This window comes from Mustela lutreola, chromosome X, assembly GCF_030435805.1.
Source record: "Mustela lutreola isolate mMusLut2 chromosome X, mMusLut2.pri, whole genome shotgun sequence".
Lineage (NCBI taxonomy): Eukaryota > Metazoa > Chordata > Mammalia > Carnivora > Mustelidae > Mustela > Mustela lutreola.
In genome coordinates, this window is record NC_081308.1 from 6,902,132 (window position 1) to 6,921,986 (window position 19,855).

The following is a 19,855-nucleotide window of genomic DNA, read 5'->3' on the forward strand; positions in this document are numbered from 1 at the left end:
CCGGACTTGAGTCTCTAGGGTTGTTCTGGGTTGGACAGAGGGAAAAGGAAGAGAGTGTCCCAGGCCTAAATGGTTAACGTTTATATTGCAACATAAATAATTCTTTGCTCCAGATTGCCTGGGCTATCCATGTAGAATGATTAATGTCAAGATGATAAAATGATGCAGTCTCTTGAATTTGATTCCAGCTGTTCCCGTCTTTGATATGATTTGTGAATGACATTTGTATTTTTCACTGGTGATTAGTTAATGCTGGGAAGCACAGCCAGATGATAGCTGTCTAGAATTCTAAAGCCAAAGATTTACTTGGCTGGAAAAAACTCTTCAACAGAATATCGTTACAACATTTACCACAAATTCATTTAGCATTTGTCATTAGAAGGTGCTTAGCATCGGGGAAGGCTAAGCAATCTAGAGCCTGAAGAATTTCTTAGGCCATCTGATTGTACCGTGATTACAAAACAACGGACACCCAAAAAGTCTTCTAGCCACATGAGGCATTACTCTGGTTTAGACGCAAACGAACTCGTAAGGAAATGACTCCATTTTTTCCCCCCACCCGAGAGCCCTTTGTCGGCTTATCCGCTGCCTGAGGACACCTCAAGTCTACCTCTCAGTTTAGAAGCCACGTGTCAGAAGTCACTGGGGTTAGCCCACAATGACCATAGTGACCATTTCTGGAGCCACAAACGAAGTGCCAGGCACTAAACTCTTTTATTCGTTTTGTCTTCACAGCAGAGCTTTTAAACAGTGCTCGGCTGACGGAATATCCTTCCACGCACTGAATCACAGGAAGCACAGGCGGTTTGGTCTCTTGTTGACTCTGCAGCCACGTAGCCCCTTAGGTTGTGACTCTCTGTGGATGAGGATGCAATGAGTTTAACCCCAAGTTCCTCACCCTCAGCGCTGGTGACCTTGGGACTGGACCACACTCTGCTGTGAGGGGCGCCCAGTGCACCCCCCCAGATAGCTGGAAGCATCCCTGGTCCCCCCCACCACCAGGTGCCCGTAGCATGGCCCCCACCCAAGAACTTTTTTTGGTCTCTAGACACTGCCAGTGTCACCCGCAGGACAAAATCACCAAAAGTTGAGAACCCCTGGTTGAACTCAATGTCCCCAGGGCAGCATTGTGCATACAGACTTGTCCTTGGGGCTTAGCCTGTGTCGTCACTTCCTGCAGGAGGCCATCTTGTCGTGAGTTTCTTTTTACTTCAGGAATTAAAATGGGAGCTGCGTCTGCTTTACCATGAATCCTGTTTCATGGAAAAGAGAGTTCATTACGATATTGGCAGCCGTGGCTGGCTTGATTCTTTGCTTTGGATCCAAATTAGTATAAATGAAAGGAGCAAATCATAAAGGAGAAGGAGTCTCTTTCTCTCTGTCTGTGTCTGCCTCCCTCCTTCTGCTCATCTCTTCGGGATCAACATCTCCATAACCTTGAGGTCAATAAACCAGCGTTTCTGCTGCATGTGGGGTCATGGGTGTATTTTTTGTTTTCCTCTGTGTTATTCTTTAAATTGGAACTTTCTGCGATAAACATGTATCATTTTAAAAATCAGATACAAATTCCTTTTTAAAAAAATGGAGTCGCTAATCCACGCTTGGATTTCTAGCTGGTATTAATTTCTTGAGACAATCGGAGCCTTGGCTTTCTGATCAGACACGACTGCCTTGGAGTCGCAACGGTGAGAACTCAATTGGTGGACATAGGAAAATCGTTACTGAACGGTGCACATACAATTAGAACATTTGAAATGCCAGGGACCTGGAAAAAGAAACATCCCATCGCCAGTTTTGAGTTATGTCATATTTCCATGAAAGAACAATGGAGGACAGGAACAGCAGTTGCTTTGAATTACATGCTATTTGGGATCGGCAACAGTGGATTAACAAGGTTTTACTACGTTTCAGATGTTTGTCGATGATTGATTGTCGGCTTTCATATCTGCATATGCTTTTGCCAGCCTTTCAGGGTACAGGGTCTTCAAGACAGAGGTTATGTTTTTTATTGATTCTGTGCAAGGTCAGACCACACCGGAGAGCCCTACAATAACACTGGTGGGGTATTTTGACCATTGATAACAGTGTGCAGACTATTTAGCTCAGGATCCCAAGGCCAAGGTGGAAACAGCTCGGGAACAATGCCTGCAAAGGCTTTTTATGACTAAAAAGCCCCAAGCAAGCATGTAGCTTTCCCAATCAGCAAAGGCACTTGGCTCCAGCCTGTCATTAGAATGTGGGCGTGGGCCCAGCCCCGGGAAAACAGCCCCCCTCCATGAGCAGGCTTCCCTGAGCAGAGCAGAAACCCCTGGCTGCGAGCCCCCTGGAAGCCTGGACGCCAGCTCCTGCCTAGAGAAGTTGGGAGAAGTGATGGCTTTCAGGCTCAGGCCTGCAGAAGCAGAATTCCCAAATTCCCAGCCAAAGATCATAATCCTGAAGTGGAAAAACAAATGAAACTCATACACACTGAACCCGAAGGCTCCCTTTCCTCATTGGGAAGGAAATGGCTGGGAGAAGGTTGTGGGCAAACACGGCGCCGTGACCACACTCCTTCCTCCTTCCCACTGCCGAAGCCAGAGGGAGCTCGGCTCAGAGTTACAAGGTCGGAAGGGTTGATCCGGCCCGCTGATTGGCAGCGCCCTCCGTGGGACTCTCGATGCCATCAGGGCGCATTTCCTTTGGTTCTTAATTTTTGTTTGGCTTCTGGATCTTTGACCGATGGAAGCAATAGGATTTCTTAACCAGAATTAAATTGTTAAGCCGCTTATTGCACAAGGGAGGAAACGTTCTCAAGCAATTTTCATTCAGATAAAATGGGGATAAACCGGTCTTGAAATAGAAGGAAGAATTAGAATAGTAACTCTATCCCCACGTCTGTTTTCCTCCCGTAGGAAACAGCGGTTTAACGTTTATGGAGCAGGTTAATGAGTTGGAGAACCTTGCCTTTTGGCCCATGTCCTAATAGAAGACTTAAACACACTTCAAAAATATACAACACTTCTCATTAATGGTGAATTCAGAATTAGGGCTTGAGTCAGGATGTAGAGGCAAAATGATCCACCCAGCCACATGTAGTAGAAATGAATTTTTTTTCAGAAATGAGATATTTCATTGATTAAATGATTCCTGGAACACCGGGGGCATTTATCTTGCTTTGCTTTTTCCCTCGCACCCTTTGATATTTTTCACAATTTTCTTCAATCGATACACATGACCAGACTGGAGAAAATGGACTAAATTTGAGAGCTGAAAACTTGATGTGGTATCAAGAGGACCTTTCAAGAAGTGGAGTTGCCATCAAAAGTCTGTAGAAAAGGAAAATTAAAAGGTTTTTGTTTTTTGTTTTGTTTTGTTTTGCTTGAAGGGCATGGGAATGGATTGGAAGACTTTGAAGCCTGTTCTTTCATTCTCATTCTGTTTGTCTTTCATGGCTCCATAGCGGAAGCTCTGTCCTCCTGTCTAATATTAGTTAATGGAAATGTGTGTAACTCGAAAATGTGGGCATCTGTTGACTAGTTACAGTTGCTTATTTTCTCTCGCTGTCACTTTTCATTCAATCGGATCTCTTAGATCATCTAAACCCACACATTGCTTCTTTCTGTTCTGCATGAGATGCTGGAGGCCAGAAGCACGACTCACTTCTGGGCAATATGGCGGCCCGTGAGAGCAGGTGAAACCAAGCAACAGTTATGTGATTCTTTCGATCTTGAAACAGTACGTCCTACATAAATCTAACACCGACATCCTCCCTGCTTTTCTTGTTTCTTTTCCTTCAATTTTTCTTCCTCCCTCTTTCGCTCCTTCCTTCCCTCCCCCAAACCCTCTCTTCCTTCCTTTTGGTAGCAAACATCCACTAGAGATATGCAACAAAATAGCGACTGCGACTGCTTTGTGCACCAGAGATAAGAACAGATAACAAACACAATGCCCACCTTCAGGGAGCTTAAGTCCTGAGAGAAGAAAAAATCCACCAGGGGAAGAAAGGCAGAAATTTGTGGATTCTCCTGAATCGGTAGGGAAGGAAGAAAGGAAGGAAAGAGAAAATATGGTAGGTTTTGGGGTTGCCATATTCTTTCAAAAAGCGGCCCCCTATATTCTCTGTAGAATACATTTCCATCTGGTAGCAAAAAGAAAACAAAACCAGAAACCCAAAACTATCCTTTCAAGTTAGCCTTGAGAGGAGAGGCTTAATGTAAGGACAACAGAGCGATGGTGTGGCCGCGACGGGGGGGGGGGGGGGTCTTCCCTGGAGCTCTGATGTACACGGTGAGGGGCCAGGATTTCCTGGGCTACTCAGAAATAATCCATTTTTGCAATGCAGAGAAATATCATGAGAACTTAAGTAAATTCGTTTCAAGTATCTTTTAAAACTCACATTGTCACTTCACTCCTTTTTTTTTTTTTTTGTAAATAGTAATCTGTATAATATTATCAGCAAGTGTACAAAAATTCCTTCTATCTGAATTCCACAGATACCTCAAATCAGATCTCCTGGGTGTGTGGTTATTGGCAGCTTCCAGATCCAGGGAAAAGCTGGAAGTGTTTCTTCTTCCCACATTCCTGCCTCGCTCTCTCCCGACTTTACTGATAGCAGCCTGCGCACACCGGGGACGTTGACCCATGAGCAGGGTGATGGCCACATTATTGACAGTCACCCCGCAAGTGACGCAGTGGCTTGGGAGCAGAGAGGAAGGGATAGAACATTGTAGGAAGGTGACATGAGAAGGTCCTGTGGACAGAAGGAATGGTATCTTGAAAGAACATATGTGACATTAGAATGTTATAATCATGTGATGTTGATGTTACTATTGAAGCACTGGTCTAGGCCAGCGGTTCTCAAACAGGAGTGACTGTCCCCTCCAGGGGACATTTGGCAGTGTCCAGAGATACATTTGGTTGTCACAGCTGGGAGGAGCCAAGAGCAGGGATGTGACTGAGCATCCCACAAGACAAAGAATTGTCTTGCCCCAAATGTCCACAGCGCCAAGGTGGGGAACTCCCGCTTTCAAGAAGGGACAGCTAGAGGAAGGACTGAGCGCCGGTGAAAGCAGGCATCCAAAGACTAGCCACAGAACAAGGGACAGGACAAAGAAGCGTTTAAGGAAAAAACATCCAACAGAGACCGGCTTTCCTGTCCTTTGTCTCCATGAAGGTACAAGATTGTACTCGGCAATCTCATCAGACCCCAAATACGTAGGCAAACGAATTTCATAATGTCCTGCCTAAACTGAAAAGGAGACCTTGACACCCAGACTGTAATTAGCAAGAATGAACAACTTCCTCACTTTCCCCCAGCTCACAAGGCATGTGAGCACTCGGCCACTCTGCTTCCTTCCAGAACTCTGAAGGTGACATGACGTCAATCGCCCCGTAGCCCAGTTGTTCTGCAACGTGAAGCCTGGCCATTCCGCGCTGGGGATGATTCTGACGGCTGCATCTGACGGCATGAAGAACTGTTCCACGTTTGTGTCTCGGGTGCTGTCGCGAGCTGGGTGGGCTTTTTTTCCAATCAGAGCTGTCCCCTGAGGACTTCCTGGTTTCAAGGGCAAAAGCTTCTGGAAGGAGGAGCTGCCTTTGCAAGTCGGCTGGCCCGGCGTGTGCAGTCACTCTCCCAACTCATTCAGACAGAAGCTCGGAGTGGCGCTCCTGTGATGGTCCAGAAGCTTCTCTTGGGCCTGACTCCCTGGGCCGCCCTCCGTGCCTGGGATGTTTCCCACGTGGCCATCTGTGAGGACGAGTGTACCTCATCCCCTGCTCAACAAATGTTAGCACTGCTGGATCAGTGCTGCCAAGAAAAGATGGACTGACTGGGAAATGTTAAAAATACAGGCACCTCAGGGCCTAGAAATGGAACCTGAGGGTAGGGGGGTGGCGGGGGGGGGGTGGCGTGTGCAGGGCTGGTGGCCTGACGGTTTTGCCACCAGGTCCCGCGGCATTGCTTAATGAGAACTGCCTGTCCGGCGGCATCAAGGGCTTGGGCTCTGCAGGCTGGTGGGCCCCCGTGAACTCCGGGGTTCAGGGTTCATGCCCTGCACGTCGGCTTCCAGTCAATCATTGGAAGGTTTCAAACGTCCCCCCGCAACAGCAGCCGTCTCCGTTTCAGGATGTCCTGCGCGCCAGGCCTGGAATGCGGGGAGGGAGCCAGAGGCAACCGATAACAGATGCTGCCGCGTGGACACCCCCACCCCTGTCTGTGCGCACCGGCTCCCCGGGGGTCGGGGGTCGGAGGCTTTGGTGGGGCTCCTTGTTCCGGGCTTCGGGCTGGACGTTTATTCTTGTCTGGGTCTCCGGCTGCTTCTGAACGAGCCTCCCCAAGAACGGACTCACCCGAGGCTTGACATGGGGATCGAAACCGAGAATATTCGTCTCTGTCATCATCTGCGGTAACTTACTCGTCGGGTGCTGACAACAGACTCCGAAAAGCAACGGACCCGACCGCAGGGCTGCACAGGCAGCTCGGTTCGGGATGGGCCTACTCCAGATTTCCCGACGCCGGGCCTTGCTTGCCCCAGCTGACCCTGTCTTTGCTCTCGCTCTCGCTCTCTGGTCGGGGAAAGAGAAAATGGGCACAGGAGGGAAAGAAAGTAAGAATCTTTGCCTATTAAACACGCCGCCTCCCAGGAAAGGTTCCTTGCTTGGAAGTCGACTTTGCTGTTACTATAGCTACTGCAGGGCTCCACGCGACCTCGTCGGCCGTCCCGGCACTTTTACCCATCTCTGTCTTTCTCACTGAAAATGAGTTTTTTATAGAGTGGTTATGGCGTAGGAGGGCTGAGCCTGGCGTGGCTCTTGATCTACGGTCTTTGGGAAATAGGGACATGATCAGTTCTTTTATTTATTTTTATTTATTTATTTCATTTTCAAAGATTTATTTATTTATTTATTTATTTGACACAGAGCTCACAAGTAGGCAGAGAGGCAGGCAGAGAGAGAGAGAGGAGGAATCGGGCTCCCCGCTGAGCAGAGAGCCCGATGCGGGACTCGATCCCAGGACCCCGGGATCATGACCTGAGCTGAAGGCAGGGGTTTAACCCACTGAGCCACCCAGGCGCCCCGTGACCAGTTCTTTTAAAGGGGCTGGGAGGTAGCAGAGCTGGGAACACGGGAGGAGAATCTGAGGTAATGAAACCAGAGAAATCAGTCCATACAAAGAAGCAGGCAGGAGCACCCCGTCGGTAACGTGAGACCAAGCTGAATAAGCAGGCATTGGGTGAAACTCCATGTGGAGGGCTTCTGCCTGCCTGGGAAGTTCAGTGTAGGCACCAGAGAGCAAGTCCGAGGGAGGACAAGGACAGAGAGCCCAGCTACCGGGTGACATGAGGAAGGAGGCGGGGACTCTTGTGACACCGTGGAAGGGCGTAGAGACTGTGCTTTCTGGGAAGTTGGGTGGAAGTACAGAGGAGATGGGGCACCGAGGTCAGAGGGGACCTTCTCCAAGGCTTAGGTCCACAGTGATACCTCGGAGCCCATTTCATTTGCATCTGGATTGTCTTGGAGTGTGGGATGAGCTGAGCTGGCAAGTGAGACATACATCAGTACAACCGCAGACTTACAACACAGGGACAGGAGCTGGGCAGGAGGGTACAGGAGACACGGATGGGCGATTTACTTGCCCAAATTGAAGGTTTTATTTTTGCTGATTATTTGTGGTCACTATAAAGAGAGGATGGAATTTGCTAGAAGGTAGATTTTCTAGCTTTCATTTTGATGTGATTTTTTATTCTGTACTGTTTGTGGTTTCTGCAAATACAAAGGACTCTTTTTTTTTAAGGTAAGTCTTTTAAGAAGAGAATAGTGTATCTGTTAGCCATTTGTAGGTCTTCTTTGGAGAAATGTCTGTTCATGTCTTCTGCCCATTTCTTAAGTGGATTTTTTGGTTTTTGGGGGGTGTTGAGTTTGATGAGTTCTTTATAGATTTTGGATACCAGCTCTTATGTTCAACATCACTCGGCATCAGGGCAATATAAATTAAAACCACAATGAGATCCCACCTTACATGGGTCAGAATGGCTAAAATGAACAAGTCAGGAAACAACAGGTGTTGGAGAGGATGTGGAGAAAGGGGAAACTTCTTACAGTGTTGGTGGGAATGCAAGCTTATGCAGCCACTCTGGAAAATGGTATGGAGGTTCTTCAAAAGTTAAAAAATAGAGCTACCTATGACAAGGCAATTGCACTGCTAGGTATTTATCCAAAGGATATAACAAGAGTGACTCAAAGGGGCACACGGACCCCAATGTTACAACAGCAATGTCCACAATAGCCAAAACATGGAAAGAGCACAGATGTCCATCAACAGATGAATGGATAAAGAAGATGTGGTGTGTGTGTGGGTGCACATGTGCACCACACACACAGACACAGACAGTGGAATATTACTCAGCCATCAAAAAGAACAACATCTTGTCATTTGCAACGATGTGGATGGAACTAGAGGGTATTATGCTAGGCAAAATAAGTCAACCAGAGGAAGACACATACCATATGATTTCACTCATATGTGGCATTTAAGAAACAAAACAGATGAACATAGGGGAAGGGAAAGAAAAATAATATAAGAGAAAAACAGAGAGGGAGGCAAACCATGAGACTCTTAACTCTAGGAGAAAACTGAGGGTTTCTGGAGGTGGGGTGGGTCGGGGACAGGGTAACTGAGTGATGGGCACAGGATGGAATGATCAGTAGCTTTTATATGCATCTGATGAATCACTAAGTTCTACCCCTGAAACTAGTAATACACTATATATCGACTAAATTGAATTAAAATAAAAAAAAATTTTAAAAGGGAGAATAGTGGATGTTATAGGTTCAAGAGAAAGTTTCTAGTAGAACACACTCATGAGAAATCAGAATTCTACTCTATATTTACTGAGGACATACTACATGGCAAACATTGAACTAAGCGAGTCTTGGCCTCAAACTTCGGGGATATTACAGTCTAGTGAGGTGGGGGGAAAGGAACAGAATTAGTAAATGAAACTTAAATACATGCTAACTTCCAACTGTGACAAATGTTAGGAATTGCTTTATGAGATTAGGGGAGTTTGGCTCAGACAGCGGGATCGGGGTAAGAGTCGTGGGGAAATGAGGCTTGAGAAGTAATCTGAAACGTTAGTGGTAGGGAAGAAGGTGAGGGGAGTAAAGCTCTGTGCCGGTGTGACCAGAATGCAGAGACTAAGGGGAGGGTGTTCCAAGATGGCACCGGGGAAATACACAGGGACCGTGGAGAATCTTACGGGAATTGCATGAGAGCTTCAGGGAAAGTTTTGTTTGTTTATTTGTTTGTTTTTTAAAGATTTTATTTATTTGACAGACAGAGATCACAAGTAGGCAGAGAGGCAGGCAGAGAGAGGAAGGGAAGCAGGCTCCCCGCTGAGCAGAGAGCCCGATGCGGGGCTCGATCCCAGCATCCTGGGATCCTGACCTGAGCCGAAGGCAGAGGCTTGAACCCACTGAGCCACCCAGGTGAGCCAAAAGTTTTAAAGTCAACCTACGAGGGGTGGGGGTCAGGAGCGGGGGGGTGAGAATGGCGGGAGGAGTGTGCGGGGCTGAGTGTGATGTGACCCAATTTCAGGATTACCTTGGCTGCTGCGTCCTCTGGGGGGCGCAGTGCAGTGTGGAGTTAGAGGTAGACCAGTTAGCCGGTTAAGTCAGCTGTAGAGTAAGAGATCAGGAAGCTTGGACTTGGACTTGGAGGGTGTGTGCAGACGGAGAGAGGATTAGAGAGATACTTAAGAGACAAAATCATCAGGATTTGGTGATGGATGGGACATGGAGGGTAAAGAGGGCACCGGACATGAACCTGTGGTTTGGGGGGGTTCATGAAACCGGTTGGGTGAGGCGAGTTTTGGGGGAGAGAGCATGAGCATGGTTTTGGACATGTGGAGTTTGAGGTGCCCTTCAGATGTCCGAAAGAGATGACCACATAAGCAGGCCAACATGAGGGGCTGAGGTAGCCGAGAAATCAGATGGAGACACTGAGGCTGGGGAGGCTTCTGCACAAAATGGTGCCAGAGGAGGTGGCATGGATGGCGTCGCATAGGGAGGGATTAAAAAGAAGCTGCCAACATCTCAAGAGCTGCTGTACGTCAAGATGAGGTCAATCAAATGTGTAAGGACGTCGGCATTGACGCAGGCATGTTTCTGACGTCAGCGCCCGCGGTTTGGTAGAGCGGACGCCCTGAATGCCTGACGGAGCGTGGGGAGGTCTGCCGAGAGGTGAGGAAACAGAAATGAACATTTTGGGTTTTTTTGATTCTTTAAATTATTTTTTTTCTCATGTTCAGTTAGCCAACATATAATACGGCATTAGTTTTTGATGTGTTCAGTGGTTCATTAGTTACATATAACGCTCAGCGCTCATCACAACACATGCCCCCCTTAATACCCATCACCTGGGTACCTCGGCCCCCCAACCCCCTCCCGCCTGTGACCCTTGGCTTGTTTCCCGGAGTCCAGAGTCTCTCATGGTTTATCTCCCTCTCTGATTTCTTAGAAATGGAACATCTGAGCCACCCTGTGAGAAGCTTGACAGAAAATAGGAGGCGCGAGAGGGCAGAAGCTGGAGGGAAAATAAGCCTGGGGAAGTTGTGAGCTTTATTAACTGAAATATTTCACTGAAATTGAATACCTTTTAATGACCATAATCAAAAATTAAGCTCTGAGAATAAACAGACCGTGCAAAAGCACCAATGTTCATTAAATCATTTTTTCTGTGTCTCTCCTTAATTAGTAATTGGGTTTTGGCCATGACACATTTGTCTGTTAATTGCTATACTTCCTGTTTAATCATGCTTTTATAATTCTCCCAGGAGAACATGGCTGAAAAAGATCCAAAGGGAGACCTGAATTCCTCTCCATAAATCGCCCATGTTAAGATAGGACAGCTACAAGAAAAGTTTTCCATAAGGCCTTAACCCCATTTTTTAATTTTGTTCTTGAATGTGCATCCCACACAAGAATGATACTCAAGGGAGGACTTTGTAAGCTGCACACGTCTCCCTTTTTATGCTCCTACTATCATCACAAGCAACTATCTTCTTCAGCATGTCTGCTTGTGTATTTTTAAAAATAATAACTTAAAAAAGAGGAAGATGCGGGCCACTCTCTGGAGTGTCTGGCATGCCCTTCAAGCTGACTTTGAAAGGTGATTAATTACAGCGCTGTCTGTTCAGTTTCAAAAGTTCAAATTAAATGTACTTCAAAACTCTTATTAAAGGGAATCTATTTTCCACACCTGTCACTTATGAGAAGGGCTGATTCAAGTCAAAATTATGAAAGAGGGAACGCTAATCATTAGAACTGACACGCCCTACTCTACCGATTGAAAGAATCTTCTAATAACCTTTGAGTGGCCCTGTCTTAAGCACTTGGTGACTCCACGCGCACTCCACGAGTTCTGTGCTTTCAGAATTGATGTAATTCAAAGGTGGAAAGGACTTGAGAGCTAAGAGGCCCAGAGCCACGCCGCCGAGCCCTCAGGGAGGGGGATCGTGAATGCACCGTGTGAGTTGAGTACTGGATCTGATACCGCAGCAGGCAGCAAAAGGATGCTGAGGGCCAAAGGCAGCGCCAGGCCTGTTTTTGCAAATAAAGTTTTATTGGAACCCAGCCTCACCCATTCATTTACATATTCTCTAGGGCTGCTTTCATTCCATAGCTGCGGACTGCAGCAGTTACTGCAGAGTTTGCCCTGCAAAACCCCCAAATAATTCACTGGCGGCACTTTAGAATCTGTTCAGTCAACAGGATAGGGTGCTGGGCCACCCTCGAAACCTTCTTTCAGCCCTGATCTGCCAGCAGGGGACCCAGGAATCAGCATTTGTAAACAAGGCGATTTTAATGCTCTGCCGGGTTACGAATGACCGCCTTACATCATGCTGCCTCTAAAGCAGGCTGTAAGTGCATTTTCAAAGGGGATAGGGGACCGGATAAAGCCCTCCCGAGCTGAGCTTCGCAAACCTTTGCCAGCATCCCCGTCCCCCCGGAGGGCCTCTTCGAATTCACTGCTGGCCCGGAGCCCGGAGATGCTGATGAGGAGGTGGGGGGGGGGGCGGGTAGGGCTGGAGAACGGTCATTACTCGGCAGCTCGCAGGTGGTGCTGGCGCTGCAGACCCACGGCCACTCTGCAGCACGCGGACTTCCATCAAAAGGGCTTGTACCGCTAACGAAAGTCAAGTCCCGGGAGCCACAGGATGCGGTCAGGGATAGACTTATGGGCTGGCCACTGGGCGTGTAGCAGCCTCCACTGTGAAAAGCCTCACTCCTCTGCTCCAGCCCCCCTTGTCCTCACCTCTTCCAAGCCTTCTAGAAGACTCGAAATCAAGTCATTCTTGTTCTGGATCTCCACTCATGTGTAGGTTTCCTTTATTGTTTTTTTTTTTTTCTTTTTAAAAAAATTTCCTAAGGACTGTTTTGGAGCTTAGTAACTGTGTTCTGAAAGGAGAGAAGCGGGATAGTTGGTCGGGGTTTGCGGATTAAAAGGAAACGTTCTAGGTCACAAAGTAGTTCAAAAAGTCCGGCAGATGGTGAATAAATACGTGTGGAAACAATGAGCGTGAAAACACACAAAGATGAAAAGGCAACAGAGAGAGGCGACACGGAGGGCCTTGGAACCACAAAAAGGATTTTATTTTGAACTAGAAAGCAACAGCAATGGCCAGACCAGTCAGGACCGAGGGCGTGGCAGCCTGATGCAAGTACCAGGGGCTGCGTTTGTTGGGCTGAAAGGAGCGGCCTACAGAGTCGGCTGGGCATTTCCAGCTAAGCCGATCGCACCCACATCCTTGTGGATGCCGAGCCCCGCATTCCCACGGACACGGGCTGGGACTGCTTTCCAGATTCCAGGCTTTTACCATGGTTTTGTAAAGATATATATATTTTTTAAAGTGAAGGAGCCACTGCAGTGAAGGTTTTGCAGTGGTGTCCCCTTTTCTTTCGCTCTCGGGCATTGAACCAATGACAGGAACAGTAAAACATTATTTGTGAGAGTTTTGAAGAGCCCCAAAGAGCAAGTTTCCCCCCTCGCAGCACCACTGATATTTTGCCCGGATGCTGTTGAGCAACATCCCTGGTCTGTACCCACTAGATGCCAACAGCACCCTCTCCCAGACATTGCCAAATCGCCCCTTGCTGAGAAACACAATTTCAAACACATCCCCCTGCCCCCATCATCGTGGTCTTTGTCTCCTTTTTAACATTTGGTAAGGGCAGACCAGATCATCAACTTCCCAACACCAACAGCACCGGTAAGCGAGCGTGCACGTGTGTCTCTCTTCAGGCACCGCACAGGTGCGTGGAGCCGAAAGGGAATCCCCCGTTCACCGGACAGCGCTGGTTCAGTTCTTGGGAAGCTTAGGGTCAGTTATCTCAGTACCGCGATCAACTAGCGCATGCGCCATCAGGCCATTTCCTCTTCTCCAGCAGACATCTTCACCAACATTTGCAGTCAGTTTTTGAAGTCTTTTCTTTTCTTTTTTTTCAAGCTGGGAAGAACATCTTCACCCATGCCATTCTCATTTTAATCCATTTGGATTCCTACTTGAATTACTCGGCCAGCCACTCTTGACGTTGGATCCAGGTTTCTTCATTTGTATCCACCAGGAAGAGAAGTACCCTGTTTCTGAGTTCTGTTATGAGGACTGGCTATAGAATTTTGGGGGCCCAGCACAAAACGAAGGGTGCAGGCCCCCATTCAAATATTACGCAGAATTTCAAGATGGCAACAGCCCTCTTCACACACGCACGACATCAGACCTGGCAGCCTTGGTTGGTGCCACATCAATTTGGCTGTATTAATGTAACTGGCACTGCCATCTCTTTTTCCCCTGTGTCGCAATGCTTCCTGTGAAGTCAGGACCTCGAAAACAAAATACTGTGACCCCAGTCCACTTAAAAGAATTGTACTGCAGCAGATGTTTACGGCGTGTATTTTTTAGACTTAAAAAAAAATCCACATGGAAATCTTTTCTACATCATTACAGTAATGAAGGTAAACACTGTGGCCTTTCACCATATACATATTTTCTTGTAAATATGACAACATGGAAATAGTAACTGCTGCTATCCACAGGTTTTTAAGTTAGCAAAGAGTGATACTTCCACAACCAAATTATAACATGATCCCTCTTGTCCTTATAAAAATAGCCAAAACAAAAACTAAATGGCTTGCAGTGAAAATTCGAGTAGTAACTTCTTTGTATTGAAAAACATTATATTCATGGAAATATTGTCCTTGTAAATGCTTTACATTAACATCATAAGGCAAACTGTAGCGTTTACTGGTACCTGGCAACCATGATTTTAAAAAACTCAGAAGCTGAGTTTTAGACCCTTTTATTTAAAACCTGTTAGTGTACAAAGTGCATTAAAATATCCGTTATCCAGCTACCAAAAACAGTATGTAAAAATTACAACCCTTTCAGTTCGTTCAGGGAAGGCAAATACACGTTGTTTTTATACCGTAAAAAAAAAAAAAAAAAAAAAAAAGTTTCCAGAGAATGATTAACTTTTTTCCATTGAGGTGTCCATCTTTTAGATGTGGAACTGTCCTAAGTAGCTATCAAAATATTCATCTGGGTATAAATAATATAGTAAATATATAAACTCTATCTGTTAAGAAAAAGGAGAGCTTCTGGGGGTGAAGAGGACAGAAGCAGGCGTGACGCAGCCCATGGGTCTAGGCTGGGGCTCACACAGCGCCGTGCGGAAACAGCGGGTCTATGGACGGATCTCAGGGAGATAATGTGTTGATTTGGTTAAAAACAAAATTGCTAAAAACAATGCCTAAATCCATCAGTCCGTTCAGTCAAAATGGCCAACTCAGTAGCTCAGATAAATATTTTAGTAGATGAAATGACTTACAGATGTCACACCCTTCGTCAAGATAGAACCAATGCTGGATTCCCGGTCCAAGTCCAAGGGTTGCTTATGAAAGCCTTGCTTCATGGACCATTCCATTTTACCAGATCAGCAGGCCCAGAATCCCACCTGACATTCTGTTAGCAGGTTCTATGAGCGGGTTCCAGCATGGGGATAGTGAGTTTGATTTTTTTTTTTTTTTTTTTGTTTTGTTCTTTTTTTTTGTTTTGTTTTGTTTTTTGTTTTTTGTTTTACAATTCTATGGTGAACTATACTAGAATACAGAGGGACCTCTACATCTTTCGAGATGTGTTTAATAAAAGTCTGTTTATAACTTTTGAGGCACATATACTAGTAAAGAGTACTTTATGCAACGTCCCTTGTCATTACCAACTCATAAATATTAAGTATTTGGGGGTGAGTCATATCTGGACGTGGTAGAGACAGTCAGGGCCCCATGTTGATGTCCTGGAGAGCTAAGTCAATTCAAAGTGGTACTACCATTTGTAACAGAAAACGTTAATTTCCTCATCCCCAGCAACAAAAGAAGAATGATTTGGGGGAGAGGGAGACAGGACAGCTATTAAATGTAGTAAGCGATGTCACAGGCCTAAAGAAACTATTAAAAGGAAGAACGAAATACATTTAGGTCATGAAAAAGAATCTTACTGCCGATCAAAGACAAATCAGCCTATGACGTTTTGAATCATCAGTAGGGTTCAAAGTGACTATTTTTAATGGCAAGCTCATTCTTAATGTTCTCCCAGAACCCTGAATCCTGGGAAGGGTGAGGTCACACGTGGCCAAAGGCTTCAGAACCTTTCTGTCCAATGTGACCCCACCAGCCATCAGAGGGTGATTAAAGATTGGGCCATGGCAGATTCCCAAGTTAATTCTTTCCAATCTCTCTCTTGATCCAAGACGGTTTTGACATCACACTGAAAACACTTCAAAATAAAGCAGACTAAGAAAGCCCGTTTGCTGTCCTACCAGGTTCGAAACTATTTTTTATTTTTAAGGTAACTGCATATTCTGTTATGCACTGTCGAGGCAACAGGACCCACGGTGGGATCAGTATGAGATACGATGATGTGAGGAGGTGAATAAGCATACAAAACTATAAAAGATTTTTTTTTTCCTCAAGCCCACAGACCTTGATGACACAAAGTTTGTTGAAAAGAGCTGGTAAACTTCTGGGCCTCTTAATGTGCAAAATCAAATAATGTCTAAGAGTTGTAATTCTGGTTATGTTTCTTTTATAAATAATCTATAAATTTTCCTGCAAATACAGGAAAAATTTGACGAAATTATTAAAGCGTGTACTTAATACAAAAGACAGTAAAAGGGGAGAATCGCCTATTTCGAGTCCTATCCTAGCTGATATTTCTGGACACTTTTTGGCGACATTTAATCACTCTGGAAGCCTGTGCTTTCTCTGTCCCTGAAATGGTGGCCACGACCCTTTGTGTTCCCCAGAAAGCAGCTCCCCGTGGCCAGGTGCTCACGGTAGCTGCTCCGTGCAGTCCAGATGGTCTGGGATGGGAAGGCCAGTTATAATGGTCAAGCACTTGTTCCACACTGTGAAGGTGGGGCACACAGGCTGCGAGAAGGTGATGTCGAAGGTGTAGAGGTGGATGGAGTTCAAAGCATCGTAGAAGGCGATGGAACCATTGTCATAGTCCAGCAGGATGCCGACGCGTCGGAGGTGGGGGGCTGGCTCGATGGGGGTTTCCTTGCTGTTGTGTCTCACCACCCAATTGTTGTGACAGCGGCACAGCGCCCAGGAAGCAGAGTTCTTCCCAATCCACTCGTGCTTCGGGGCTGATTTGTAAGCAAGGCCAATGGCATACCTGCACGAACAAAACAGTGACGGCAAAAACCATGAGGCGGGTTGCATATGGACACTACCTCTCTTCTCTGGTTTTCAGGGGTCACGAAGACATGATTTGCTGTTTTCCCTGCTTGTTGTTCAGTGAAAACTTGGCGAAGGCCCTACAACAAGTGTCCCTCATCACCTTCCTCCCAAAGACACAGTGAGCAGACATGGACCGCTGTGTTAACTCATATTCCTATTTTTAGTTCGGACATTACAAGAGAATTAGAACTCCGTGTCTCGCTCCCTTTGGGGTTTTGTTTGTTTGTTTGTTCTTTACACGCATCATGGCCCACACAATGAATTCTCTAGACCAGTGGTGTTCCACAGCAGTTTCTGCAATGAGTGAAATGTTTTGCCCCATTCAGTATGGTAGCCATGAGCCACATGTTTGAACTGTGCCTGTTGAGACTGAAGAACCAGACTTTAAATTTAGTTAATTTTAATTAAGTTGAATGATTTCAATTAACTGCATGGGGTTCAGGGCTACCATATTGAATAGCACAACCCTAGACTTCTCCTTCTGACCTACTTCGAATTTTTCGGCTGACCCCCATGTCTGTCATTTTCCATGACTTCGAGTACAGTTTACAACAGGTAATTGTGGAGAATGGTTTTCACTTCCAGTGTAAGTTCCTTGTCCTCTCCTAGATCTACAACACAGGGACACGGACAGCGTCCATCTCAGAGGGTGATTCTGGGGAGTAAAGGGAAGATTATGTGTGACATCTGGGGCACAAGGCACGGCAAGTAATCTTGGGTAACTGCTGTTTTATTATCTTTGCCGAATGTCACATTAACTAAGAAGTCCCAGAATCAGAATTTGAACCTAGGATGACTTAAAAAGCCCAAATGTAGCTCTGTAACCCCATCCCTCACCAGAAAGTATGTGATTCATCACTGCCAAGAGCCCCTCTGATTACATTTCTTACTACGTTTTTAAAAATTCTGAATATCCCAGTTACTCCAAATATACTCTCAATGGCTAAAAAAAGTCAAGAATTCTTTCTACAGTCTTCTAAGCTCCTTAATCTCTTTTTACTCTGCTGAGGTATGCCTCCCTAACATTTGCAGGATTTCGGTGATTAAGATAAGCAAAGCCTATCATTTTTAATAAAGAGTAAATGACTCAGAGCTCAACCTTTAATATGTTAGAGCAGAAACCAGTCTAAGCCAATACTGACATAGGGTCCCTTACCCAGTGCAGAGAAAAAAAAAAGAAAACCAACTTCATTGGTCTTTGAGAAAATGACACTCTTAAAAAAAAATAACAAGTTAGATTTAAAATAAAATCACTTTAAGAGTGGTGTGTTAAAAAAACAGACAAACGAACAGAACATGCTATCACTGAATTTAAAAAGAGGAGGGACTCGATCCTCAGGTAAGCCTCGTGTCCCAGCCTGCCCACCATCAGCCTGGCCTCCTCTCTTCTTTCTGGCCAATCTGGTTCTGCATCCCCGGGAGAATCCTGGGGTTGCATTCCTTTCCCAGTGGGAGGCTGGGTCAGGTTCTGCCCCTGTGAAGGCTTTGCTGAGATCCAGAACTTCTAAGAGGTGGGGAAACACTCTTTTCCAGACAGCAGCCAGAGAGACGCTTTGGAAAGGTTTTTTTTTGGACTACTGGCCCCCCACGATGTTCACTATGCCCCGCAGACACTATTTCCATTTTTCAGATACTGTGGAACCTGCATTTGCTTAACAAAATTAGCCAGATTTGTGTTGTTTCCTTTTTGTTTCTGGGCACCATTTTTACTTTGTACCAAAGGACTCTGACTGTTTATTTCCCATCTGAACCTTCACTGAAGCTGCTATGAAGCAGCAGCTGGCAGGTATGACTGCCTTCATGTAGCGATGGGAAAACACAGAGAAAGTTACAATTAGGAGCAGAAGCCGGAATCTCGCCCCTCCCCTCTTGACTTCTGGCCCAGTCCTCTTCGCGTGAACCCACGGTGAGTTAACACCATTTCATAAAACACCAAGTGCACATTAACAGCATTAGAGAGTAAGAAAATAGCTCCGTGCATAGCCCATTAAGCAAAGGAAAATACCATTATGTTATCATTAATCTGTAAAACGATGTACGTATTTCCATTGAGCTTGAAAGGTGCGGGCACAAGGTAATGTTCCATTAAGTTACGCAGTGACACTTGGAGAATTCACGAAGTATAAAAATTATGTTTCTCAGAGCAATGCTAACATGCCCCAATTGCAGGGATCATAACATACACGTTAATTGAAAGTCAGGACGATATTTCATGAGAAAATGGATGCGTCATTAGCTGGTGTAAATCAAGGTGTCCCAAGCATTTGATCACGCGGGTCACCCCTTCTCCTTGAACGCCTCCCAGGAAATGTTTAACTACTTTCTCCATGAGATGTTTTCTGAAGCTGACACAATTCGGTGTGTAAAGATCCAAAGTATGGCAATTAATTTTAGATTTTCCCCCTCTCCTGAGTTAGTTTTGACATCTGGAGGGTGTTTTCAAGGTAATACCGATCTGTGTTTATATAACTGAAGGGGTCTGCTGGAAATTCCCTCACCATTCATCAATGGGAATGAGATCATAATGATCGGGTATCATTTATCATAAATAATTATTAATGGAGTTGTAATTATTTAGACACTGGAGTCTATCCCAGATTAATACAAGCACATTAATTAACTAGAAATGCTTGCTCCTTTGCACCTGGAAAAATTCATCGTATTTTCCTTCAGGCTTTTATCTTGCCCCAGTGCCGCTAAAAACTGTAAATGCCGAATCTGGCCCAGAGCCGAGTGGGGCGGAAGGATTTGTCCTCCATCCTCTGGCAGGATGTTGGAACAGGAAAATGTTCTGGGCCAAGAGAATTGTGAGGATCACAACAGAAGAAAACCTTCTTGCCTGGCTGACATAGGTACAGGAGAGAAAGGAGACACCCAAGCTTATGGTTTCACTTTTTAGATCTCAGTGGCCTTGTACCAACACCATAAGGGACTTAAGACACAATAAGTGACTTAGCTTCCTTATCTCAAACATAACACTGTGATGATACTCCTCGTTTGGGGTTATGCAGTTGGGAGGTGTTTCTTTCTAAGCAAGGATTAGCAAGCTATCGCTCATCAAGCATATCACTGTACACCCGA

At 45.8% G+C, this 19,855-nt stretch overlaps 1 protein-coding gene across 4 annotated transcripts in view; it reads right to left on the reverse strand.

Moving 5' to 3' along the window:
• Positions 1-12,606: 12,606 nt before the first annotated feature.
• The window catches only part of MID1 (midline 1), a 347,940-nt gene continuing 340,691 nt past the window's right edge, over positions 12,607-19,855 (reverse strand). For all 4 annotated transcript variants that reach the window (XM_059156938.1, XM_059156939.1, XM_059156936.1 and 1 more), the window contains exon 10: positions 12,607-16,709. In XM_059156938.1, the coding sequence (XP_059012921.1) occupies positions 16,361-16,709 (349 nt within the window). In that variant the 3' untranslated portion in view covers positions 12,607-16,360. The remainder of the gene's footprint in view (positions 16,710-19,855) is intronic.